This window comes from Megascapheus bottae, chromosome 3 (assembly GCF_031878675.1).
Source record: "Megascapheus bottae isolate mThoBot1 chromosome 3, mThoBot2.hap1, whole genome shotgun sequence".
NCBI lineage: Eukaryota > Metazoa > Chordata > Mammalia > Rodentia > Geomyidae > Megascapheus > Megascapheus bottae.
Genome location: NC_143511.1, coordinates 5,493,964 through 5,521,404, shown reverse-complemented (window position 1 = coordinate 5,521,404; position 27,441 = coordinate 5,493,964). Strand labels below are relative to the sequence as shown.

Sequence of the window (27,441 nt, the reverse complement as noted above, 5' to 3'; positions counted from 1 at the left end):
AAAGAAAAGTGGAATGCTGAGTCTAATTGGATTACACTTCCCCCTTGGCTTGGCTCATGACTTGGTGATCTGACTGTACTCAGAACCCATCCCAGGGCCAGGGTGACCCAAACGAATTAAGTAACAAATCCTCCCCATCATGCTAATAACCTCTACAATCTTCTAAACCATTTCTCTATCCTTGATTCTGTTCAGATGACCGCTGTCCAAACAAAAGTATGAAGAATACACACTATCAAGTATTGGAACTTGAATATTTAAGAAGACTCAGCCCCTCTATCAGCCACAAAAGTCTATTATTGTGTCCATCAGACTTTCCTGGGGAGTGTCACCAACCCAGGTAACACCTGACCCCAAACTGACAGACAAGCTAATTGTGATGTCCTGGCTTGTTTGAGGTCACACAGCTGTGAGATGACGTGAATTCAAGCAAGAGAGTCTGCCTACCATCTAGTATCTCAAGTATCTGAGGGACACAGATGGGAGTCACTGCTATGAACCTACCTTGCACAGGTAGCTGCCCGGACCCCTGCTCCCCCATACCCTGAGAGACTCCCCTGGAAGTTCTGAACAGTGACAATACCTGACTGATATCGATGGGCTTATCTCGGCTGCCGGTTTGTACCAGGAGTTTGTAGGCCAGAACTCCATCATCCGAGCCATTTTTGTAATTGTTTGGCATGATTTTCCCGGTTTCCCAGTCACTGTCAAATGCATCCTGAAGTCCTAGAAAAAGCAAATGTGTATAAGACATTACAAGTCTTAACTAGAATACCCTTTGCCTTAATGATGTCGGGGGGAGGGCAACAGATAGGGCAGGGGACAGATCTGTAGTCTGCTTTTCCTTTAATCAACATTTTGGGAATTTTCTTGAATGAACTACAGGTTGTTTATTAATCATTGCTCAAAAGCAGGAAGGAAACAGACATGAGGTATTTTCCTTTAAAAAAATAGTATAACTTTCTTTTCCTCAATGATGATTCAAATGAGAGAGAGCAAGAGAGGAGAGAAAGACACACACTAAGCTCATTAACTGTTTCATGTCATCCAGGGAGCAGTGCCATGGGTTCAATACAACCAGAAATTCTATTTGGAGAGACAAAAACAGTCAAGCTCCCAACTTCAAACAGCAAGTCCGCTGCTTCTGGAGCCCAGGGTGAGCGAACACGATTCTGTCAATTTGATCCATCTGTTCAACTTGTGGAGCTAACACAAGCTGTGGGATCCGCTGCCAGGTTGTGTAAAGATCACAGCCAACACCTATTCACTCTCAACTGTTCCCTGCCTCTCTGCCACCCTCCTTTCAAGTGGGGGTGTGGAGGACAGGGAGGGAGGAAAGGAGGGAGGGATCCCATCCACGGGGAAATACCTCACAGGGTAAATTTGGATCAGATTTTGCGAACAGGAAGCCACAGGCCAATACAAGGAGGCTCTGTGAGAACAGATGACAAACCACAAGCCTGGGGCAGGGGAAGGAAAGAGCTCTCTGGGCTCGGGGGATGGGCAAGCCCACCAGTCCACCACACACAGCTGCGCCTAGCCTCTGTAATCAAAACCATCATTACAGACCTGATGGTTCAGCTACAGCTGTAAAGAGATAAGCATGTTGGAAGAGAAAACAGGGCCCTGGTGACCCGGCCTTAGGCTCTGAGCGCTGGCTGGTGTACAAACTCCCTGACACCCCTTTTCCCTGTTGCCCCCACCCCCCAGTCACCTCCCAAGTAGAACTTCCAGGCCATAGCAGCACAGGAAACCCCCGCCTTGGAACAAGTTGGACACGTGTGGGCTTAGGCTGGTATGGAGGTTTTACTTCATTTCAGGACATGTCTTGGGTGACTTCAAAGACCAAGGAAGGGGAAAAATGTGGTTCCTGAACAGTTAAACATTTGGGAGGTTGAAGTGGAGGGTGCTGGGCAAACTCTTTTTTTCCTCCCTCCCCACTCCCCTGTGCCCCTTTCCTTAAAAATAACCCCTTTCTGACATTGCTGTGGGCACTGCTTTTATGTGAACAATTTAGGGAATGAGGACCCTGGGCTTGGTGGTGAAAGGAGGCCCCTGTTATGGGGTGGGTAAGGAGAAGGCCTCTCACCCCTCACATAGACAGTTTTTCATAGCAAGGCATGCACACACACACACATAGTACTGAACAGATGTTGTTTTATGACCTCAATGCCCCCCCATCCTGTTTTTGGAATTTTTTTAAAGCAGAGGAGACATAACTGCTCCCCAATTCTTCACCCAAGATCTCCCCACCTCCCAAATGAGTCCTGGTCTATTTCCTATCTCATAATAGTATTTTATCACTTGGGGACTTACAATGGACTTTAACACTTTTTTTCCTCTCCTGATCTGCTAGTCAGAGGGCAGCTCATGCTTTGCAGGCACTGGATTATACTAGGCCTTCCACGCCTGTTACACTTTGTTCAGTCCCATCGACCACCCTGGGAGGCAGGCCCATTGGTATTATCATTCCCACTTTATAGATGAAGAAACTGAGGCTTGCAAAGTGAAAGACTGTATGAAGGCCATCCACTAGGCAAGTGTTGGAGCTGAGCTTTGAGTGCAGGCAGCTGGAAGCCAGAGTACAGGACTTATACCAGAAATATCAACAGAATGCACTGTGGTGCATTCAGTGAATCACTGAATGTATGAATGACATTAACAAAGGGAACTCTAGTACTAACATCATTTGGTGGCAAATAAGGTTCCCAAAAGTCAAGAATGAGATCTAAGGATCCTGGTTCAAAGCCAGCCTGGGCACAACAGTCCGTAAGACTCCCATCTCTAATTAACCACTAGAAAACCAGAAGTGGTACTGTGGCTCAAAGTGGTAATATATAAATATATATATATATATATATGTATTTTTTAAGATAGATTTACGCACAAATGTTTTCAGATACCTTAGGGTATCACCAAGGAATGATGAACAGATTTTGGGAGGTCAATCCTGCTGATTATTCAGCTATCCTAGAGGAACAATTTACTCTGCCAGAGGTTTAAAGATTTGAGACACAGCAATGAATTTTGTGGAATGCTTGTTTTTCATAATTAGTTTAATATTTCCGACTAGTTTCTCAGAAGCTCAAGAAACAGTGTGCTTGTTCCTCAAAAGACTAAACATAGAGCTCCCCTACGACCCAGCAATTCCACTACTTGGCATTTACCCAATCATCCAGAAATAAGGACATACTAAATCCACTAGCACAACAATGTTCACTGCAGCGCTATTTACCATAGCAAAGATATGGAACCAACCCAAATGCCCCTCAGTAGATGCGGATCAAGAAGATGTGGTATTTATACACAATGGAACTCTATGCTGCCATCAGAAAGAACAACATTGCCCCATTTGCAAGGAAATGGAAAGACTTGGGGAAAAAATCATATTAAGTGAAGTAAGCCAGACCCAAAGGAACATAGGCTCAATGGTTCCCCTCATTTGTAATAATTAGTACAAACCATGGACTCTCCTAGCAGAGAATTACAATAGCTCAAAACCTAGATACATAAGGCCATATAGGGTGAGGCTAAATAAAAGGACCTCAAGGATACGGAAACAAAGAGCTATATAATGTGTGATTGTTATTCTCAATGTACTATGTTATTTCTCATCTCTTTGGTTGTCCCTTGGTTATTCTCATATTGTTACAGTATCTTACCTTGTTATCTGGTATATTGTATATATGTTTATTTGAAATAGGAAAGGGAAGGGGGGAAAACAAGGGAGGGGAAAGGGTGGAGGAGGGAAATGGGGACAAAAACATGAGAAGGCGTATAAATGTGAATTAATATACCTTCTATCAGGCGAATATAACTGTAACCCTTCTATTAATTACAATAAGAAAAAAGAAACTATGCTTGATTGATGAAAGGCACAATGGCATAACACAGGACATGAAACAAGGACAAAATTTGCTTCTATTGCCTCTTGGCAAGAGTATATCCCAAAAAATGTACAATGTCCAAAAGAACTAGTAGATCTTGCCCATTATATAGAAAATTTAAAGTTTAATCAGAACTTTCCTCATAACCATTTGATACTGAAACTAATTTTCTTACTGTAAATCCAGGCCAAAAGAACTATGCAAATATGACACTTTAAAAAGACAGCATTAAGCCAGATGCTAGTGGCTCACACCTGTAATCCTAGCTATTCACGAGGTTGAGATCTGAGGATCATAGTTTGAAGCCAGCCCAGGCAAAAAGTTTGTGAGACACTTATTTAAATTAACCACTCAAAAACCAGAAGTGAGTACTAGCCTTGGGCAAAGAAAGCTTGCGAATAGCACCCAGGCCCTGAGTTCAAGCCCCAGGATTAATATCCTACTCCCTAGCCAATCAACCAAAACAAAAAACAAAAACCAACCCAACAAAAAACACCACTACCAACACTAACAACAAAATAAGGAAGCTCTGGGAGGAAGGAAATGGGGACAAAAACATAAGGGATATCAATGTGTGAGAAGTAATGCACCTTCTATCTGGCTGTAACCCCTCTATACATTGAAATTAAACAATTATTAAAAAACATAATGAAGCTCATTTCAACTTAAGCATCACACAAAAATATCTGGAAGTAGACTTAAAAATAACTACTTCCTTGAAGGAAATATTCAAAGACCAACCATTCAAGGCCTGCAAATGTCTAAGCAGCCAGTGGCCCTGGTATCTATGTGTAGTGCCCTGCTTAGCCGCTTAAGGGGCAACACAGAATTCCAGGGCTGGCTGAGACTCTGACTTGGTATGCATGGATCTAACTTGGTCTAGTTGGGTGCTGTTCACTTAGCAATCAAAACAAGTTTTAAATGCACCTTAAAAAATATTTTTGCACATCTGAATGATTTAGGTCTTTCAAGGGATGCAAGTATAGAGATGATATACAATGCCATCTAAGAAGATTAGCCCTCTGCATTACCTAGAGACAATGCCCCGTGCTCCCTTCCCAACGCTTGGCCTAATACACCATCCAAACTGAATGTCTAAAGCAATGGCTGAGGACACTAAAGCACATTCTACAATAACCCTCCTCTGCTCAATTGCACACAGCAGATCTTTGTCACTTGTGGCAAGTTATTTGCATGTCTTTGGTGAATGTGGAGAAAATGAAAAGCAGGGAATCTCCCAACTGTCTGGTTCTCTTACCCTTGCTGCTAACAACCAGGACTGTCACAGCTAAGTGTAAAAAATGAAGACTTGGGAAAAACTCAAGTTAACCTCATGAGAATGTTAAAAAATAATAATAACCATGCCATGCTCTCTTCAACTTCCTCCAAAACAAAATTCATATGTAAACAAAATTCTCCTAAACTGCACTGAAACAATTCAGAAACTATACTGAACCAATTTCAATCATATTCAAGTTGTTTGACATCTCAGGAAAATCAGCTGTCTAATCTTTCCATAAAAGTATACTGACTTAAGACCAAAAAAGGCACTTAAATCTGTGTTTAGACAAGCCTAATTAAGTGGGAAATTAAGACAATCATTTGGATAATCTAGGCCAAAAAATGTTGGGGCCATAATTATTTGGGTATTCAAGTAAAAGCATTTTTGCTTCAATTGTGAGGATAATTATCCCAATTCTGTACTTCATTTTGCATGTGTCAACACAGAATAAACGAAAAGATGTTCTTGGAATCACTGAATACATTTATATTCAGTCAGTTAGCAGTTAGGAGAAAATTTACATCATTTTTTTCCCCATTCAGTTGACTAATATTTCCTAGAAATGTTCCTGAAAACAAAGAAACCCAGAAATGCATTTGAAAGCAGTATTTGATCACTTATGAAAAACTAACATACAACTAAGGAAAAATAAATATACTTCATTCACCAAATCAAAAAGATAGTCAAAATGAAGCTGAATGTAAAGCATTAACTTTGGATGCTAATGATGTTAGTGTAGGTTCCCTGACTGAAACAGGTGCTTCTTCAGAAAGGGTGCGTGGGGGAGCTGGTGGGAGCTGTAAGGGAGCAGACACAGATATGTCTGTACCTTCCATCAACTTTGCTAGGAATTCAACATTGCTCTAAAATGAAAGCAATTATTTATTTTTGGTGCCAATACTGGGGCCTGAACTCAGGGCCTGGAGCTCTTCCTTTAGTTTTGTGCTTAAGGCTGGCCCTCCATCACTTGTAGTTGAGAGATAAGAATCTCTTGCATTTGCATTTAACTGCCAAGGTTGGTTTTGAACCTGAGATCCTCAGATCTCAGCCTCCTGAGTAGCTAGAATTACACCTGTGAATTACTGGTGCCGGGTCTATTAAAATTTAAAATGGTCAAAATATTAAATATTGAATTATGTCCACTGCTGATTAAAACTATTGGGTACAGGCTGGGAGTTTGGCCTAGTGGTTAAAGTGCTTGCCTAGCATGCATGAAGACCCGGGTTCGATTCCTTGGTACCACATACATAGAAAAAAGCCAGAAGTGGTGCTGAGACTCAAGTGGTAGAGCTCTAGCCTTGAGAAAGTCCAAGGACAGTGCTCAGGCCCTGAGCTCAAGCCCAGGACTGGCAAAAACAAAACAAAACAAAACAAAAAAAACCTATTGGGTATAATAAGTTTGACAGAGTTATCCCAGAAATGCCTTCAACATTTTGATTTTATTTAAGTTATGACACTAGCCACTATCCCAAAAGAAAGAACCAGCAGAAGCAACCAGACTCCATATTTTATAATATACCTCCTCTCTTCTTTCTATGCCCATAAATTCTTTAAAAAGTTCCTGAGTCACTCCTGGTTTTACAGTGAAGCCAGACATGAGAGGGCTGCCACAGAAACAGCCTATGAGTTTTAAACAACACTTATAAGTCAGTGCAATACATCAGGGTTACATTCAGATCTTACACACTAACCAAGTACAGAAAGGACCCATGGAGAGCAAGCAAAAGATTCAATGGTAACTAAGATGGTGACTAAAGGCAGCCAAGTGGCAGTGTCTTACCTTGGAGCCAGTCTCTGAAGTAGTGTAGCCACATTTTAGGAAGTTGTTTGTTTTCTTCTAACATGACATACTTCACATTACTAAAACTCTTGTGAAGATCATAAAGTAAGTGCTGGATATTAGGGTAGTCTGCTTTCTGGGTAACTATATACATGTTGTAGAAGGAAAAGTATTTGAACTGCGCAGCAATAAAGTCATACTCTCTGGTTTCCCGAGGGACAATGTCTGTCAGGTCCAGCCCATCTCTCACTCGAGTGGTCCCATAGAGGCTGACCCCTAGCAAGCCCAGGAAGAGGAGAATCACCACAACCTGCAAAAGAACCAGAAGCACAAGATCAGATCCCAAGGAAGATCCCCGAGTCTTCATTTGGCAACATCCACTGTTTACTCTTTCCTTTATTCTAAATGCATTGACAGCGTTCATGCATTCTCCCAAATAAGGGAGAGAATCACAGCAATTACATTTTTAAATACCCTCAACAAATAAAAATGTTCATAATGCAAAGAGATGACCTAAGTTCCTAGAAAAATTAGCTACACAGAATTTCACCTTGACAATAAAATTAGGTAAAAACAACAACAACAAAAAGAATTATACTCCTGCAGAAATACACTCATTAGTGAAAGCTTAGTATGGGGCTTGGTAGCCTAAGCTGCAACACGCCTGTAGGAAGTGTTTTTGTTTTTTTATTGTTGCCAGTTGTATACCCTCACCCTCAACTGTCCTTTAGCTTTTTGTTGTTGTTGTTTGTTTTTTTGTTTTTGCTTTTGTACAAGGCCACTTGAGGCACGCTTCTACTTCTGGCTTTTGGGTAGTAAACTGGAGTCTCACAGATTGCCTGCCTGCGCTGACTTTGAACTGCAGTCCTCAGATCTCAGACTCCTAAGCTTTCAAGCATGAGCCCTCTTTTTTAATTATTTTAAAAAACATTGTAAATGAAGAAAAGTAGATGGAAGCAGTCTCTAATAAAGTTCAAAGAAGCTGGTCTGGTACTTTTCAAAATAGGATGAAGCATTTGAAGTGGTAGCAGGTTACCTTGGCTTTTGGTTTCAAGAGGAATGGAGCATAGTGCTTCTCTGCAAAGGATGAGAGAGTCCACTTGGTGCAGGGGGGCTCAAGGCAGTGGAGGCTGGAGTCGGAGAACTGGGAGAGCAGGTCCCTGGTGGAGCTGGTACTCTCAGGGCTCTGGCAGCTGAGGGTGTCCTGGGTGACAGTGACGGGCTGTACAGATATCTCAGAGCGCGGCTCGGCAGTGGTGTAATACACGTGTGTGTGAGGGTCGTACTCTGTGCGAAGCTGGACAGTGGACTGCATGGTGATGTGTGTTTCATGGGCAAAGCTATGGCTGCTGTAGGGCGGTGGGGGGCTGTAGCGGGTGTTACTGTGAGGCTCCGTGTAGGCCTGAGGTTCAACCTGAATCACTCTGCTGACGCAGGGGCTGAAAGATGGGGAGTACATTGCAATGCATGGCTATAACAAAGACACTATGCCTTTATCTAGGTCAGTGACAGACACTATCCAGTTACACAGACAATTTAACTTGCAGACATCACCTAGCTGATGGAGACATAGACATAATTTAATTTCAGGGAGACCAAATGAAGGGCTAATCCTCAATTTGGCTTGCTTGATGATGATAAATGCCCCCTTCAAAGCCTAATTCCACCCCCCCCCACCAAGAAGAAAAAAAGCCATTAAAACCAAGCAAAAACAAAAAGCAAACCACCATGACCCTATGGTTTTTCTAGATAAGTAACTTTTTTTAAATGCTTGCTCTTTGTTAATCAAGATATCCACCAACAATCCCAATCACCAGTGTTGGTTCATGAAAGAGGGGTCGGGGCGGGGTGGGGGGGAGGAATCTATCTATCCATATCCCAATCTCAAAAGGTGGTGAGAAGATACAGTTGGGAAAGACACATGGGGCCCAGAAGTCCCAGCAGCTCCCCTCTGTCCAGTGTGTCCCCTACTTCCAGCCATCATGCCAGTCTAAATCCTTTGTGTTATATCCTCTGCTAAGTCCAAGGATGCTTCCAACAGCATCTCTCAGTAACCAACCAATAAAAGCCACAGAAGCCTTAAAAAATGTACCTTGTAAAGCAGCAGAAAATATCCAATCTCCTGTCCTCACGTCGATACAAATCCATACTGAGAATTGCAGGGAAAATGAGCAGCACCATGGCAAAATTAAACACCACTACTACTGCAGCCTGAGAGCAGGAAAAAAAAAAGAAAAAAGAAAGCTTAGGCCACCAATATCCCACCAATTACAACATTGCTTTGAAAATAAAGATGCGTTTTTGTTGGTGGTGGTTGTGGGGTTTGAACTCAGGGCCTGGTAACTGTCCCTGAGCATGTCTGTGCTCAAGACTCTACCAATTGAGACACAGTACCATTTTTGGTTTTTTTGTTTGTTTGTTTTGGGTAGTTGATTGGAGATAAGAGTCTCAGAGAGACTCTTATCTGGCTGACTTTGAACTGTGATCCTCTTATCTCAGTCTCCTGAGTAGCTAGGATTACAGGTATGAGCCATTGGCACCTGGCTTAAAGATGCTATTTATTAAACAGCATTTTTCATTATTTTGCAGGAATTATTAAAGCAGGGGTAGATAGTGACAAAAGGAGCCCTTTCACTAAAATAAGGCCCATTATTCAGATCCTTTAATAACTGGAATACCGAAGTAAATCTCCTTTTCTGGCTTTCTCTTCCCCCCCTCCTCTCTCTCCCTCTACACACACACACACACACACACACACACACACACACACACACACACACACACACACACACACACACACACACACACTGAACTATTAACATCTTGCTAGTAGCTTAACCAAACTAAATCTACAAAGGTAGAACAGAAAAAGTGCTTGAAATGTTTTATTGCAAAACAGAAACACTTTCCTCCTTTTAGACTATGTCTGAGAGTTCATGAAAGCCCCAGTTTTACACTTGAAATTTTGTACATGAATAACTATATCAAAATGTCCGCCTTTAAAACACAAAATAAAATTTCATATGTGTCCCCAGAGGTTATAATGGGCACATTCCAAATAGCCTTGAGGGCAGTCTGTGGGGTGTACGAGCAAGTAACTGCAAAGGTCAAGGAGAGTTAAGCAGAAAGAAATTCCTGTGTGTGATTATAGTACGTAGAATAAATAAGTACAGATTCAAAAGTCACTCCATAATGTAGAATAAACACGGGGCTAGATTCTGCAGAGCTTCGGCAAATCTCCTGCTGACCTAGTAAAAATTACAAAATTGGCCTGTTCAGAGGGGAGTCGACAGAAGACAGCTGAAAGGGCTGTCCTGTTCAGAAAAGCATACAGGGAAAATGGAACTGGAATGCTAAGTAGCCAAGAAATAATCAGAAATTCATTTGAAAATTAAAAACTCGTAGGAGGTTTTTCAAAGGAGCTCTTCTGAGACCTTCTCAAACTGGGAAGTTGGCTCGGAACAAGGAAAGAGAGAACCAGGTTATAACTGGTATTTAACAAAGCCAAAGAGAACTACACAAAACGGCTTTTGAAAGGAATTGTGAATTTATGTTCCAGGTGAAACAGCAGGCCCAAGTTCTGGAGAGATGCTTTTCAATAAACTCCCTGTCAAGTCTACAAAACTAAAAATGGCCAAGAATGTCCATCTAAGAATGTTCTAGCCATTTTAAGCCTTGAAAACCACTCATCACTTAAAAAATATTGAGCACGTTAATTACCACTGGAATATACTTTAGAGACTTATATGAACAGTGAATCATTATTGTGACTGAACTAGTTTTCCTCGAGACAGATTCTTTTCAAAGTTTAGTAGAATGCTAGACACTAGATATGCAAAAGACAAATTCTGCTCAAGGATTGACATATAGCTAGAGCTATAAACAAGATATACTTGAGGCTGGTAAGTGTAATGATAAAAGCAGAGCAGCTAGAGAGTAAAAGGGAGAAAAGGAAATGAGAGAGTGATGTGAGAAAAGAGAGGGGCGGAGTGGAAAGAGTAGTCCATCAGGAAGCTGTAAGCAGGGTTTTGAAGATGGAAGTGGAATTAGACAGGTACAGGGAAGGGACAGATGCTTCACAGGGAGGAAATAGGACAGGCCAAGAGGGGCACACTCAAGTCACTCAGTACCACCTGGAGAAACCATGGGAGACTAGGTAGTTAATATACGATTCAGTCATTCCTTCTTTTTGTTACTGTTTTTTTGTTGGCTGGGAAGCTTCAACTGTCCCTGAGTATGTTTGCTCAAGGCTAGCACTCTACCACTTTGAACCACAGCTCCACTTCCAGGTTTCAGGTGATTAATTAGAGAGTCACACAGACTTTCCTGCGAGGACTAGCTTTGAACTGTTATTGTCATATCTCAGCCTCCTTAGTCCCTAGGATTATAGGCATGAGCCATCAGTGCCTGACTCAGATATTCTTAATTACCATTCAGACACTATTCACTAATCAAGACCTTGAGGCTTAGAACAGCATGGGTGCTCCTGTCAGAACACAGCCAGTGAACAAGAAAAAAGGGAAGGTGAGTACTGGGAGTTCATGTTAGATCTGGTTACTTTCTGAGAGTGTGTAGTTGACTTAGGTTAGGACTCCTGACCACAGGGAATGCTGGGAAGAAAAGGTGTAATGTTAAAGGAGATTCTCCAGAAATAAACTATCATCCTGGTGGCTGAATCCTGTTCAGCTTTTTTAAATTAGTCATATTTCTAATTCAGAAATGGATTAGAGAATAAACTCCAGGTTTCTCATTTTGGGCAGAAGTGTATGAGAATGAGAGCAGACTGAACTGCAAAGCCACATAAACATACACAAGCATGCCTGGGTGCTGGTCAGGGTAACACAGAGGCTTTTCACAAGGGCTGGGAAAATTTTGATACCAAAGCCTCATCAATCAGAAAGCTCTGACAGGCATCTTGCTGTGTCTACTGAAATGGAAATGCAGGAATGAGTGCAGACACCTAAAGCAATGTCCCATCAAACTTACTTTCTAGTGATATATTACATATATACAGAAAAATGTTTCCTGAAAACAGTAGAACTTTGACATCTCCAAAGTCCACTATGGTAATAAAAGATTCTCAGTAAGACAGAAGGGTACTTGTAGAAGCCAAAGGAAGTTTACGAAATTTTAAGCAATCAGAAAAGGTCTAAAACTGTGAATCATTTCTAGTTATTGGTACTTGAGAGATTCTTCCCACTCCCAGAGTTTCCCTGGCAGTCCAGCTGGGACACATGGAGAAGGATCCCGGTCACAAACCTTTTACACGTGTGAGGCCCTGTGCCAGCAAACCAACATCATTGGGTTGGTTATCCAGGACAACTCTAGTGCAGGACACTGGTCCAGAAATAGTATTTGGACAGATGGATGATGGTTGATAAGAGTTATGACAGTGTCTTCAGGGAGAAGAGAGGAACTTAGTGTCATGGTCAGGCCAGAAAATGGGAGATTTGTAGGAAATCTTTAGGTCCTATGGATTCGTTATTGAATCAGAACCATTTTTGGGTCTTTCCCTTTTGAGATTTAATCCTGTAGTATCCTGAAAATATAAACATCAATGTATACCCAGAGTCACAATTTAATATAGGACAAGGGAAGGACAAGGAAAGCTACAAAGTGGTCAGTCTTGAATACCAATAAATATAAAGAGAAACCAGGGTGGCATTTTTGATGGCCTAAAGGGGAAAAATGAATATTCACACTCTCTCTCCCTCTCCCTCCCCCGCCCTTTCTCCAGAGAATGAGCCACAGTATTTGGAAAACTATCTTTTTTTCATTTTTAAATAAATGAGGACCCTTGAAAGCCAGAGAAGCAATTTTCTGAAGCTGAAACAGCAATGTGGCACAGAAATGCAAAACCAACACTACTCATTTCACCTGTGTAAGGTGCTTACCTTGGGAGAATTTAGCGTACTGGATTTTCTAAAAGGCTACTCCTCACAAGGAAAACTCATGTAGCTTTCAGACCACCACACCATGGGATACCATTAAAGGAGAGTTTGCTTTGATGAACCATCAGTATGTACTAAGAAAGGAAGGAGAGAATGACAGGAAAAGAAAAAGAGTGTGAGCAGACACAGAACAGAGCAGATATAAGACAGTGAAGGAAAAGGCAGTGGAAAGGATAAAAAGTGAGGAGAGAGGGTCCTACTGTTAAAAAACAACAAAAATATTCCAGAGAAACTACTCAGTACTAGAACCTAGTGCACACAAAACACGGCTGGGATGGACAAGTGTCTGGGGCAGATGCAGGCCTGTGTATCTGGGAGTCTAAAGCCCCACGGTATCATGAATACCATGGGCATGTTTCACTTAGCTCTCCTAGGACTAGGGGTGGAGATTTTTACTTTCCTTGTGTTTCAGTCCTAGATTCAGATTCATTTCATCCAGAATCTACTCGTCAATTCTATATGCATTTATAACAGAAATAGTCCTTTTCTTCCAAGCCTAACCATAATGGTGACTGGTGGTTTTTTTTCTCATACCTCACTAAATGTTAAGGAAGGCTTACTTCCCACAGTAAGGGCATTTGTGGCTCAGGTCTCTCCTGGTAATTATTGAGATGAAATTCTGACATCTCATGGATATGACAAATAGGAAGATTTAGAAAGCATTAATCATTTTGACAAAATTGTAACAACAAAACAAAAATCCAGTGCATCCTCTATTACTTTTTCTTTGTGCTCACAATCCCTAGGCCTTCTTGGTGAGAGTGATCTGGATATAATAATAGCGATTAAAGAATTAAAACCAATGGTGCTTTCTTCCATAACTGGCTATCTCACCAACTACACATTAGTGTGTATTAAGATAGAAGCCGATATCTCTTTAATATTTTTTAGAAAAGAGTTGCAGTTAATTCACAAAATTTCAATCATTTTTTTCTGACATTTAAATAAATGGGGCTACGAAGCTATGTAATCAACTGCTTAGGAATCTACTTTATCTGTCAGGTGCTAGGTAGCTCACGTCTATAATCCTAGCTACCTTGCAGGCTGAGATCTGAGGATCTCAGTTCACAACCAGCCCAGGCAAGAAAGTTTATAAGACTCTTATCTCCAACTGACCACTAAAAAGCCAGAAGTAGAGCTGTGGCTCAAGTGGTAAAGCACCAGCATTGAGTAAACTAAAGGTCAGGGACAGTGCCTAGGTCCTGAGTTAAAGTCTCAGGACCAGCATTTTTTTTAATCTACTTCTTCTGCTGAATGCTTTCAGGATTCCTATCCTGAGGTTCAAATAGCTTTTAGGCAATGCCAGTAATTGACTCCAAGCACTGTCTGACAGTGGCCACATCCTGTAGCAGGCAACTAGCTTGCCATGCCTATACAGGTGATATCTCCTTGGGAAAATACTCTTGATGGCCTCTGGGTGTGAAAGGCCTACTTGGCTAAGAGTGAGCAAAATAAAGCAGTCAACCTGTTCTGCACAGAATAGTGAAAGGCATGCTGAATTTCCTTGGTCAGCCTGAAAAGGTTGTAGGAAATGCAAAGGAAAGAAAAGAGGACAGAGACCAACTAAAGAAAGAGACATACGGGGCCGGGAGTTTGGCCTAGTGGTTAAGGTGCTTGCCTAGCATGCATGAGGACCCGGGTTCGATTCCTCGGTACCACATACATAGAAAAAAAGCCAGAAGTGGTGCTGAGGCTCAAGTGGTAGAGCTCTAGCCTTGAGAAAGTCCAAGGACAGTGCTCAGGCCCTGAGCTCAAGCCCAGGACTGGCAAAAAAAAAAAAAGAAAGAGACATGGGGAACAAACCATGTAGGGAATTCTCCACGGCAGAAAATGGACAATCCTTCCTTGTCGAGTGCTGAGATTCAGTCTTTGATTACTGTCTAGTCTTGAGCTACATACCACCTCATCTTTATACATTAGGAAAATGGCTGCATGACTGCCTTGGGTTGGGGCTACAACTGCCCCAGAGAAGACCAAATATCTAGGAGGAGAAACAGTGGACGGCTGTCTAGAAGTACAGAGGGGACAGTCAAAATGTTAACTGCACTATGGAGGAATATGGAGGATGACACAAAGTGGCTCCTGGTTCCATGTGACATGGGACTATACAGCTCAAATCTGTACAGTGACTGTTATCAGGTTTGAAAGAAAGCAAAGCTTAGATCTTTTTAAGAAAGGATCTAAAGGTTACAGATCACAGTACCTAACTCATCGAACAAAGCCAAATACTGGCATGTTCTTTATTCCAAAGCAGTAGTAAGATAAACACCCGAGTCCAGAACAAGCAGACGGGAAATGCTGACTGCAGTGCACTGCTCAGTAACATCCCTTCATTACTGGAAACTCACCTGGAGGGAGAATGCTCGCAGAGCAGGGATTGGGATTAATGCAGCCATAAAGAAGGCAGTGACGTTGCTGATGGAGGTGAGGGCCACGCTGGCTCCTGTGCGCTTGAGGCACTCCCCAGTCCTGTCCTGAGAAGGAGAAATCACAGGGCTGAGAGCTGCACGGGGCCTGAGCTGTCCCTTACAGCACACCCAGCATGGACAACTCAGGTACGTGGTAAAATAATATATGTGGTTTAGAAGACAAACATTAGGTACATAGCTGCCTTAACTCCGTCATTGACATTTTTCAGTGGACCTCTGTTGTTAAGTTTTCTGTAGCTTGATAGCTAAAGCAGAAAGTTATGAGATGATGATTTAAATGGAGACAGAGAAAACCTTGGGGTAGCAAATGTGGGCTCTATAAAAGGGGTAGCAATTAGCATGTAGCATGGCATTAAAACACTCAAATGAACGGCTGGAGACTCCCACAGCTAGCCCAGCTCCTATGATTCTTCCAGCTTGTTTGATGTGTTGTTTGACTAGAGGCTGAACTATTTCCTGGACTAGCTGGAGAAAAAAAAATTTTTTTGTTGAAGAACAAACACTATGAAACATTGAGGACTTTAGGTATCCCCAAAGTTTTCTTCTTTTAGTTTGCCATTACCTCAAATGGGATCCTTTTATTCTGTCCTGTTTCACTAAATGCATGTGCCAAGAGAAAAACATCATCCACACCAACACCAAGAGCGAGAAATGGCAAAACCTGCAGTGAGAACAGAAAACAGCAACATTAGGCTAGGAAGATCCAACGCAGCTCATTCTAAAGCTACTTGACCACTGTCCTCAGTGCTCCCCAAGAGCCTCCTAAAGGGGAGTTATCTTAACTCACAGATTTACTTCATCTGAAAATTCACCATCCCTCGCACACCAAGTCTCCCAGTTTCTGCTCCTGGTAGCTCTAATATGCTTCCACTACTAGAATCCAAATTTTACATGTTAAAGCAATGGTTCTTAAGAGGGACCTTAGGCTAACATCACTGGGACTGATAAGACCCAAACTCTCGGCAGCTCCACTCCACATTTAATTGTATATTAGACACATGGGGCATGAGATCCATCAATCTTAAATGTCTCTCAGAGCTTGAGAAAAAGAGTCCTATTGCATCTCGACCAATCACTGGAACTTGCTGACTGCTTCCCCTCGTGGTCCACTGACAGTCTAGCCTGCCCCTAAACAAGTGGTATTCCAGTGGGTAGGCATGAGTGGGCTGGGCCCAGATGGGGTAAGGAAAGTACTGGTCAAGGGACTGAGGATGAAGGGTTCCTATAGTACCTGAGTTGTTGCAGCATTAAAGGAAATCCCGATCAATGAGCACAGGCCCAATCCTGCAGCCACTGAAAGTGCAACCAACAGGACGCCAGCCAGCCCCACGGCACCCTGGGACTTGGAGCAGTCCCAGCGCAGCATAGTTAAACAGGCATAGGCAAGCTGCAAGCAGAACAATGGGGGAGGGGGGGTGGGATGAAGGAATGAAGGGGAATTGGAGGAGGGAAAGGGTGGGAGAAGACACAAAACAATAGCCAAACATTAGAATGTATAATGATTCTAATGTTTCCCCCCACATACTCATCACCCCAAATCCAAAGGTAGAACTTATCAAATCCAACAATCACAAAACTTTATAGACATCACACAAAATGATACAAGTCAAAGATAGAGGGGGAAAATGTTTGTACAGATGATCACGTATTTAAACTATTATAAAATTGAGCTCTGTCTTGAATGCGTGTGTATGTGAAGAGTTGTTAAAAGGCAGGAGGGGGTCACAAAAAGGTAAAAACAAAATCACCCAAACCACATCAAACCTAAAGAGGCCCCCCGCCCTCGCCTCCCACCCCAAACTAGAATTGATCGTTACCATCAGTAAGTAGCCACTGGCCACTCGGATGACGCTGACATCAGAGAAGGATTTTAGAATGTCGTCCAGGGTTGTGGTGGTAAAGGAGAGCACCTTTTGAGTGGAGTTCTGGGCAACACTTTGATGAACCACCTGTGGTCACAATGTAAGGCTAAATTTCCCAGTGGAATTACACGTTTCAACAAGCTTCAGCACAGCTGGCCTTGGGAGACCTGTCTCTCCCTTAACAAAAATGTCTGTGTGGCTCAGGTGGACAGAGCAGAGAGAAGTGGTTGGCCTTGCACTAGAATTCACGGACCCTGATTCTGGGACAATGAGGACTGTTGCTAATCAGGGGAGAAAGGGTGTGTAGTGAGCGGTGTAATCAGAATTCGCTTAGAGTGCTTTATTCACTTCAAACCTAAGACTCCTATTCTCTCCTCCATACCCCTACAACTAATTTGTGGTCCCATCAGTTTTCCCTAATCCAAAACAACTCATTCTTATAAGCGCTGCCCCCCACCCCCATTAGCTGGCCACTTTTAAAAGGTCACATGCAGCTCAGTAGAGGTCACTGCTTGGGAAACAAAGGCCAGCCCTTGTCACATGACCTGACCATGATGCCTGCAGCTGTGAACAGAGTCTATGCCTTGCTAATGTTTTCCAGACACCTTTTCTGGCTCACCAAGTGTTTCTTTTAGCACTGTTAATACATGAGCTCTGGAGTTCACAACTGGTGATTAAACGCATCTTGGCCCATCCCAATTAGAATGAGAATATTATACTAAGGCTTTCAACACCCAGGAAAATAAAAACAAGTTAGCATCCCATCAAGTTCACAAAATTATACTCTGTATTGAACAGAAATCTAGCAGAAGTTGGGCCTGGTGGTGTACACCTGTAATGGCGGGACTGGGCGGATTAAGGCAAGTGGGTGTCAAGGGTGAGGCTAGGTTAGGCTATATAGATGGCCCCCCCAAACCAAGCAAATAAAAAGCAATAGCAAATTTTAAAAGACTGCAGTAACTAACAAGAATCCTAGATTCAAAGGTAGGCTCACCTCGACGTATGTCCTCTGCCAAGCCTCCAGGATGGCTGCTGCTTTGTTCTCATTCCAGTTGATGTGTGAGACATAGTCATAGCCTTTGAAATGCTCATACATCTGCTTGGGAGTCATTAACTGAAACATGGTCTGCAGTGCGTGGGCACTGTGATGGGGCGAGAGGGGTGGGAAGGCATGTCAACATTCTCCGGAAGCAGTTTTCATGGTGTGAAAATCCCAACTGAGCCCCTCCCAGCTCTTGTGGAACTCCTTTCTTTTTGCGTGAGCACATGTTTCCATTCAAACAAGACCAGGATGGTTATTTTATTAAATAGATTGATGTTCCATATTAAAGGTGTAACCTTACCAACCTTTTACAGATAGACCCCAAAATTAAATTAATAGGCAATTTCCTTTCTCAGTTTCTATTCCATAAAACAGGAAGGGGGGAGGAGTAGATAGCTTGACCAGATACACTGGGCTCGAGCACGTACACTAGCCATACAGAAATCTCAGACACTGGCTTTCCCAAGGGAGAAACCTCAGACAAAACACCTGACACTTGGCTGACCATGGTCTGTGAGTACACAAAGGATAATGGATAATTCTTATTTACCCTGTATTGCTTGGTCTTCCTTTTTTAACAGTATGTGGCATTAGTCTGCTCACATTATTTAACTCTATACAATAGGACTGGGGTTTTGGGGGCCTGTTTAATACTTGCCTCATAATAGACAGACTTAAAAACCTTTAAGTCGGCGACCATAGTTTTGATGAAAACTACAAATCTATCCTAGAAAAATTCCCTACAAGGTACCTTTTTCAAGCTGGTCTGGTTTGCTAGTATTTCCTAATACTATCAATTTCTCTGGATAGCTAACTAGGATAACAGTGAAGTATGAATACAAATAGACTTGCAGATGTCAGAGGGGAAGTGGTTTTCAGGAAAGGAGGGGTAAAAAAATGGATGGCTCAGGTTTTACTCTGTGTGTTAGATTACCTGACAAGCTGTCCAGTTTTGTTCTTGACTGTACCACCCACAATCAGCTCCTCCTGCCAGTGCATATACTTTTTGGATAGTCCATGACACCCACCATTCAAAACAAGGGCCATATCAAGAGGCTGAAATAAAAAGACAGCCACATAATTACGGGAATTAGTAGGCAGGTCACATGCCTTGTTAAAATCCAGTGTATTAAGGGCTTGTTTGTTTCAGAGAACATTAATAACAAGGCTAATGAGAGGCGTATGGCAAATCTTATGGCAAAATTTAGCTCTACAAACACACTTAGATCTATAGGCTAAAAAAAAAAAAAAAAAGATTGTGCAGAATGAAATCTTTAAAATGAAAATAATCAAGAGAACTATAAATGGGGAAACAAAAAGAGATTTTTAAGAAGAATCCTTGAGCAAACTCACTCTGGTTGAATTTTTGTTGGGGGCCGTGGCGGGGCAGTCTGGATCAGCAGGATTGAGGCAGGGACGGTCCATATACCCATGGCCAACTTCAGCCTTATTCAGCATTTCCTCCCAACTGTCCACTTGATAGTTTATTTTCTTTAACTCTTCTAGGAATTCCAAAGGGTCAAAGTTGGTCCACCGCAAGGGAGGTTTACCTCTGTGAAAGAAATCGGGGTGAGACCGTGAAAAAAAAAAAAAAAAAGCAGCGTGCAAAAACACAGAACAGGGAAAAAAGCACATCTATGTGCTTTGCATCTGTGTATTTCAACAAGCTTCTTGGTAATAATGCTGCAATTTGGAGACTGTGACACTAAATAATAAATTAAATAAACACTCATTTCCAGTGTAGCTACATGAAAAACATAGGTCAGGAAAATAATTCATAACTGAAGCTGGAAAGCAGAGGTCTTCCATGTTAACAAACGCATCAGAAATTCTTAATTGCCAGAATATTAAATTCATTATCTTAAAAAAAGAAAAAATAGAGCCAATAGGTACTTACACACAGAATACTGAGATCTATTTTTTTTTTTAAAAAAGAGAGAATCATAATGGCAAATTAGCAATTGTCCACCTAATAAATGCTTTAAATGTCATCAATCAAAATATTTGATCTGCTGCCTTTAACAATCCCATACTATGAGCATTCTCTGACAGCCTGGCAATCAGGCTGGAGAGCCCCTGTGGCCCCCTGTGGCCTAGGCCTTCACCACCATCACAGCTACTTCCCCCCACACTCACTTTTGAATTTGTGCTGTTGACAGACCAGAAAGGCTTTTGGCTGCCTGTTATGTGGTTCAAACCACACTGTAGCTGCTTAACCAGGCTGAAGTCATTATTCAGAATCTCCCAACCAGAAAACACAAAAACCCCTTATTTCCCATCTAAAACTGTACACTGAAGGTCAGGGGATGGCCACTGCAAATTGCTTTTGCAGATATGTGCAAGCCAGGATGGAAACAATAACCCAAGCACTCGCTCTTGCATAATTAACTGAACATGTCTGCCCTGATTAATAATCATTGTTTAAATGATGTGGTATGTATAATATGCAACTGCTAGACTAGGAAGCATCCTCCACCATGACCTTCAAAGATGGTGCATTTCCCCTTTAAATGTCATTAATGTGATCTGAAGAAGGCTTAATACTTTACTTCTCAGGAAGATCTGAAAACTTAACTTTAAATATTTAACTTTGCTATATACCCAACAATTCTCTTCTTAAAAACAAAAAAATGCTGAAGGTCTTAATGCCTGGTCTGCATAACTGAAAACATTTTAGAAAGAGTTTAAAAAAAAAAATCACATACCGCTGCAGTAATTTGCATTTTATTTGCATATAAATAGACTGGTAAAAGTGAACAAAATTTAATGATGGCTACAGAACTTTTTTTTGAAAAGAGGAGAAACATTCTGCTGAAATCCCTTCTCCCCACTATTCATTCAAAAAAAAATGCACATGGAATTTCAATGGTTTTACTTCTTGTCCAAAACTGAAGTGGAATAAACAATGATAAGCAACATCAGAAACAGTGACTCTTCGAGTTTAGAAATGAGAAGACAAACTGTATCTGCATACTTACAGGAGGTATGCTGTCCCAGACTGTAACTTTGCCCCTTCCCAGAAGCAGTCCAAAGGTGTAATAATTAAACAAGGGTAAAGATATTCTATTATCTGTCAAAAGGAGAAAAAACAGGCCATGCTTTAGGCTGACAACATACTTCTTTGAGAATTTGAGACTTTTTTTTTTTACAAACAAGAAAATATACCTGATCCATGTAACCTGTTTCTGTGATAAGTTCTCCTGATTTGTAACACAAATGTTCCAATTTCCATTGCCTATTGAAATGAAAAGCAGAGAGGCAAGATTTTCTTATTTTAATAATGGAAATGAGTGCAAAATCAGAACAAGAGGACATATGAAAAGAACGGCAATTTCGATCACTTTTAAGCATCTGTCAAAACGAGCAGAGCATTGCCAAGTACAGACCCAGCAAGCTTGCTTTAATGAATAGATAATACTCAATTGTAATTAACATGTTGGGTGTTTATGTAAATGAATGCTACCAAAGTACTTGAAAAGTCTTGTTTTCTTAAGTGTTCTCCCAATAATCTTGTTTACACCATTAATCTGCTTTTCTACATACATTAAACAACTTCAGACAGCCCAGCTGAATTATCAAATTCAAAATAAGTAGGAACTAAATTAGTGAGGATTATAATGTACTGATATAAATTTTGGGGGGGAGTGGTATTTTTATTGGAAGATAATGTTCTTATTCATAGGTGGTGTTTGAAACAAACTTTCCTGCTTTTAACCATGAACGTTATAAACATCTGTTGGATACAGTGTCTTTGGAGTCCCTGCCAACCTTGTTTACAGGAATAACATCATATACACTAACCAAAGCTTAATTTAAATTTTTACTATGTCCAGAAGAATGGTATATAAGCCCATGCGTTTCTGAATGGATTAAGTAGATTATGCCCAATCTGAAAAATAAGAGGAAATGACTTGCAAAGTGGAAAGACGGGAAATGCAAAGGACGAAAACTAAAATGAAAAGATGCTCCAATCCCCTCTGTGTCTCCTATGGGAGACTAGACTTCTAAAGGAGTGGACATTGCCCTTATCTCTAGACCTCCTCTCAGAATTTTCCCATCAGTCTCTCGATGCTCTTTTGAAACATCACCTTCTACACTGACTAAAATGACCCCTTTCTCTAGAGTACTGGCTCCTGACACCTGGAACCTAAGTGGTAAGATTTCCCATGCTTGGCTAGGGTCATGCCTATCTACACAAATGTCATTTTTCTCTCTAAGAGCTGACCCCTTTGGCCTCCCATCTGCCTGCTCTTGCAATGTATGTGTATAGATGTATGTGTGTGCACAAAGATACAAATTTTAATTCTGTACAACATCAAGAAAAAGCCACACAGTAGGTTCTCAATACCAACTCTTATTTATGCTTGTTTGAGAAGGGTTACAATCACTTGTCTTGGAACCAGAAGTAAAGGTCTGAAATCATGTGAACTTGAATAAATAATCTTTCAACTAAAAAATGTGTAGATGGAACTAATGTTTGATAAAGTCCATTCCAGTGCTGCCAGGCATGGGTGGCTCATGCCCGCACACCCAGTTACTTGAGGGATTGAGAATGGGGTAGTCACAGTTCTAGGCCAAACTGGGCACAAAAGTGAGTCCCCCTTCTCAAATCCATAGTTGGGTGCAGTGGTGTACACCTGCCACCCCAAACTATGTAAGAGGTATCAGGCTAGTCTGGATAGAAACTTTCATAAGACTGTCTCTATGAAGACATGGTGGATAATGCAGCACATGCCTACAATCCCAGCAATGACAGGAGCTCTAAGTAAAAGTAGGCAGACAGAGGCTCAGAGGGAGGCCTGGGAAGGAAACAAGGCCCCATCCTAAGAACAACCGGGGGAAAACAGGTCTGAAAGTGTGGCTCAGTGACACTGTGCCAATTTATCAATTACAAGGCCCCGAGTGCAAACTCTAGATATATCAAAGGCAAAGAAGAAAGTTCATTCCGATGTATCGAATCTTGAGGGTCATCTTAGGTAGGAATTCAATTTACAGTTTTGAATCTTATCCTAAAGCATGTGAATAAATGACCAGCTCCCTCACAGCAGGAGCCCAGCACATTAAGAATATGGGTGCAGGCATGTTTAATGGTCCCGGACAATCATTTCCAAGACCTTCACAGGGTACTGAAATGCCCCTTTGCATTTTCCAAGCCCTTTCATATACATATCTAATCTGATTCAGGAAACCACAAGACCACCATGTTTTGTTTAGTGATGACCTGCAGTATTGCCCATTGTCCAATCTTAAGCTAGAATGGACCCAAGTCAATCCATAGGGTGTGGGAGTTACTGTTCTAGTTCTTCCTGTCTTGCTTTTTAATATGTCTATGCTACCATTTCTTCAACTCTTCAATTAAGACATGCCAAGAGAGGTTAGCAGAATAGCTGGGATTAGAGGAAGACCACTGTAGAAGTGGTCAGTGATGGCAAACCTCAGCCAGTCACTCAGCAAACTTTGCACACTTATCCTGTAACTATTGATCCGATGTGTTGTTGCTGTCCTGAAGTGGCTGACAGTTCAGATACACACACCCCTCCCTCCATTAAAAAACAAACAAACAAAAAACTGCTTTTATTGCAGATCTTTTCTGATCTTTACATACAGTACTGTTAAACTAGCCATGATGCTAAAATTTGAATTTTTAAGAAAAGATGTGTTAAAAGCCAGAAGTGGTGCTATGGCTCAAGTGGTAGAGCCCTATCCTTGAGAAAAAATCCAGGGACTGGCAAAAAAAAAAAAAAAAAAAAGATGTGTTTAAATTCACTTTATTCAGCCTGCTAGCAAGAATTCCTAGAAAGGCCCAACCCACTACCTATTTGCTTTGTGATTCAAACCAACTGTGGACACAAAGAGAATTAACACCTTCCTTTGTCTTTCTTCCTTTATTTCTCTGCACTGATTTTAGGTTTACTAAAGACAATTCAAAATGCAACTTGTCCAAAAAACAGCTTACGTAACAAAGATAATTTACCAGGCTCATTTGAAACAAATCTCAAGCACTGAAAAATAACTCATACATTCGGCCACCAAAGTATATCTCACCTGGAGAAAGTGTCAAGATACTGAAGATGCAGTTCACTAAATCTGCAAAGTTAAAATCTTCAATGGGCTAATAATACTCTTTGAGCATCAACATGTTTTATAAGGTGTCCATGAAACAAATGAGTTGTGTTCAAATCTGACCACAGTCCCCAATACATATTATCATATATATTGCTAATATTTAGAAATTCTCAGAAACACTTCTGTTCCCAAGCATTCTGATAAGGAATATTCAACTAGCACTGGCTCTGTCAAACCTGTAAAGGAACCTTACCCAGCAGCCTCTCCCCTGAACTTCACTGGCTTCCGGTAGATAAAGGTCTTACCTGTTGTACATATATACGTGGACTCGGCTGGCCTGGAGTGCTGAGTCCAGGTGTTGTAGGAGGGCTTCTGTGGTCAGGACATTAGCACCTTCTTCTTTTGGGGTCTGTATCATGAGTTGAGGATTGAACATAGCCTCTTCTCCAATCTTCTGGCGAGTATAATTTAATTCACGACTTACTCGTCCACCAACTGACAAATAGGAAAAAAGTTTCATCACTCACTCTAAACAGAAGGTCTGTATGGTCTCTCAGTCACTACTGATATAGATACATACACAATGAATGAACTGGCCACAAAACATGGTAGTAGAGGCAGAACATCCATCTCTCCATTAATGGCAGAATTAACTTTGCAAATGGTAAATACATAAAAACACCCCAGTGCATTAGCTATCTGGCCTGTTGTATGCATGTGCATGCACACGCATCGTGCCCCCCCCCACACATTTACAAGATGAAGATGAGTGCCCTGTGCATGTTGTAATTAATACACGCTGTGTCTAAAGAGAGAGAGACAGGACAACTTGAGACACCTTGGCCTTGTAGACCAGACCAAATAACTGTTACAATTTCTTTCACTTGTATAAACAATGTGTCCCTGCAGCACATTTCAAGATAAATGGCTTCAATTTACACTCTTCTCCTAAGTAATCTGGCAAAGGTAACAAGGAAATGTTTCTCCTCTGTGGAAAAAGAAACAGGGAAAGGTGGCAAGTGTATATGCAGCACACAACTTGCCAGAAGATAATGTGATTCAAGTCAGATGCACACAGGAAAACCCCATGGCAGAGGAATAACATCCCGAGCAGTCGCTGGAACTTGGTTCAATCAGACACGGCCCAGACAACACAGGTGCCAAGCTCCAAGTCACCCGACGGATGTCAGCATGTGATCAAGTCTGCCCAGGTCATTCTGAGCCTGGTACTGAGACTGAGACACTCTAATCAGTACCACCCTGGCTCCCCAGTAGAGTGGCAAAGATGGACACCCTGGACCAAACCATAAACTTGTTTCAGTAAACTGCTTTTTTTTCCCCTCCCTTTCCTATTCATATCCTTAGGCTCCAGCTTTTATTCTCTTATGGTTTTGAACCAATTCTGAAAGGCATCTTGGGAAGGCAGTTCTAGAAAGAGAATCTGCCCTCCTTTGGGTACATACACTCAAGGCACAGGAAGGTAGTCTGCACAGTTCCTAAAGTCATTGATCAGCTGAATGTTTCTGAAAAAAAACAGACCTCCAGTGATAGTTTAGAAAGATCTTAAGAGATTGTAGCTTTCCCACGATGAGGAATCCTTTTTCTAGTTTAGTATTCAAGGACATAAACATTTGGTTTGGGCAAGTAAATAAGTACTGGGAACAGCGGGGCGTTTAGTTCTCTTGGCATATTTTATAAACAAGAGGGCAGGCTAAAAAGCAAATGATGTCCTCATTAGGAAAACTAGTGCAGAATCAAGGTTGGCAGGACCCTCTGTGCAGGTTCAATAAGATGCCAAGGCTGCTGTGAAACTCTGAGGTGAGGCTTAAAGTGCTGTGTGTGGGGTGCAGAGGAGAAATGTCACCAATTATTAGGGCTTGTGTGCAGACAGAAATGCCAAGGGGAATGGCTGAGGGCTTTGCAGTCAAGTTTTAAGTTATGAAAAAGATAAAAGAGGTAGAGAGCTTGCCTAGCATGCCCAAGGCCCCTCCCAACTACACAAAACATAGCACAACACGGGAAACAACTTGCAACATTTATATAATGCTACCCACTGTTGGTTACCCTGCAATACACTAAAGTTGCTTTAAGATGGTCCTGTTCATTATGGCAAGTAACTTTCAACCAATTACCTAGTGAAAAGAATTGGAACCAAACAACATCCTCCTAAGGTGAAGAGGTTGTTGGGAGTTAAAATGCCAATTCTTAGTCTAGCTCACTTCCAGAAAGCAACTGACTTGTTATATATTAAGGACCTCATTGTAACTTTTGCTTAACCCCTTTCCTGTTGTCTTTGGGTGGCATCATAACTAACACCTTAAACCTAGAAATCCTTCTTATTGCCACTGCCTCTTAAACCTTAGTGCAGTTGATAAAGTTGTACTTCCTTTTACTTTTATTGAAGCTTAAAATGTCAGGTAAATTAGGAGGTAAAAAGCAACAAACTACCTGTCACTACAGTGACAAGTGCTACTCTAGAGAGGAACACCCATGTACAGCCTGAGTTTGGCCTCAGCCCAGTAGCCACCTGTAACTATGTAAAGCAAGGCTTACAACCCAAAAGGTGAGTGTACACAAAGCTAACAGAACAAAAACACAAGGGTCAGACTGCTGGGTAAGACTTTTACTATACTGTGCCATAGCAGTGTCATAATGAATCAGTTGTGATATTGAAGGTTGGTGGGGGTTTTTTCTCCCCTCAGAAAGGATTTTTTGTTTGCCAGTGCTGGGGCTTGAACTCAAGGCCTAGACACTGCCCCTGAGCTCTTCTGCTCAGTGTTAGTACTTTATCACTTGAGCCACAGCACCACTTGTAACCTTTTCTATTTATGTGGTACTGAGGAATCAAACCCAGGGCTTCATCCATGCTGGCTAAGCATTCTACCACTAAGCCATATTCCCAGTCCAAGGATGTCACTTAGGATGTTACTTCTAAGATACAAAATATACTTCCCGGGTTTTCTCATATGCATTAAAATAAATATATTTTAATAAAGATGTATATTTGCCACATCTCTAGCACTGGAAAGCCTTTTGCTCTTCTATTAGTGATCCACTTTTGATCTTCTACTAGTGTTAAATGACAAGACTAGTTTCAATCAAGACAAGATGATCACCATATATGGACCAAACAACTAGGTAA

At 41.6% G+C, this 27,441-nt stretch overlaps 1 protein-coding gene and 1 long non-coding RNA gene across 6 annotated transcripts in view; one reads left to right on the top strand and one right to left on the bottom strand.

Annotated features, from left to right (window-relative positions):
• Ptch1 (patched 1) overlaps nt 1-27,441 on the bottom strand; it is a 68,791-nt gene that overhangs the window by 15,679 nt on the left and 25,671 nt on the right. For all 4 annotated transcript variants that reach the window (XM_090329495.1, XM_090329494.1, XM_090329493.1 and 1 more), the window contains 14 exons: nt 24,605-24,794; nt 21,399-21,468; nt 21,212-21,303; nt 19,587-19,785; nt 19,168-19,289; nt 18,186-18,333; nt 17,147-17,278; nt 16,561-16,716; nt 15,892-15,990; nt 15,249-15,374; nt 9,042-9,160; nt 7,986-8,388; nt 6,950-7,259; nt 584-726 (listed from right to left, as the gene is read on the bottom strand). In XM_090329495.1, the coding sequence (XP_090185621.1) occupies nt 584-726; nt 6,950-7,259; nt 7,986-8,388; nt 9,042-9,160; nt 15,249-15,374; nt 15,892-15,990; nt 16,561-16,716; nt 17,147-17,278; nt 18,186-18,333; nt 19,168-19,289; nt 19,587-19,785; nt 21,212-21,303; nt 21,399-21,468; nt 24,605-24,794 (2,309 nt within the window). The remainder of the gene's footprint in view (nt 1-583; nt 727-6,949; nt 7,260-7,985; nt 8,389-9,041; nt 9,161-15,248; nt 15,375-15,891; nt 15,991-16,560; nt 16,717-17,146; nt 17,279-18,185; nt 18,334-19,167; nt 19,290-19,586; nt 19,786-21,211; nt 21,304-21,398; nt 21,469-24,604; nt 24,795-27,441) is intronic.
• Nucleotides 440-27,441, top strand: LOC150064873 (uncharacterized). 2 transcript variants are annotated; one of them, XR_016534839.1, is made up of 4 exons: nt 440-513; nt 1,052-1,156; nt 11,387-11,473; nt 27,373-27,441. It is a non-coding gene; the product is annotated as an uncharacterized LOC150064873 (long non-coding RNA). The 2 variants fall into 2 exon arrangements; XR_016534840.1 differs by lacking the exon at nt 27,373-27,441 and adding an exon at nt 24,142-24,371.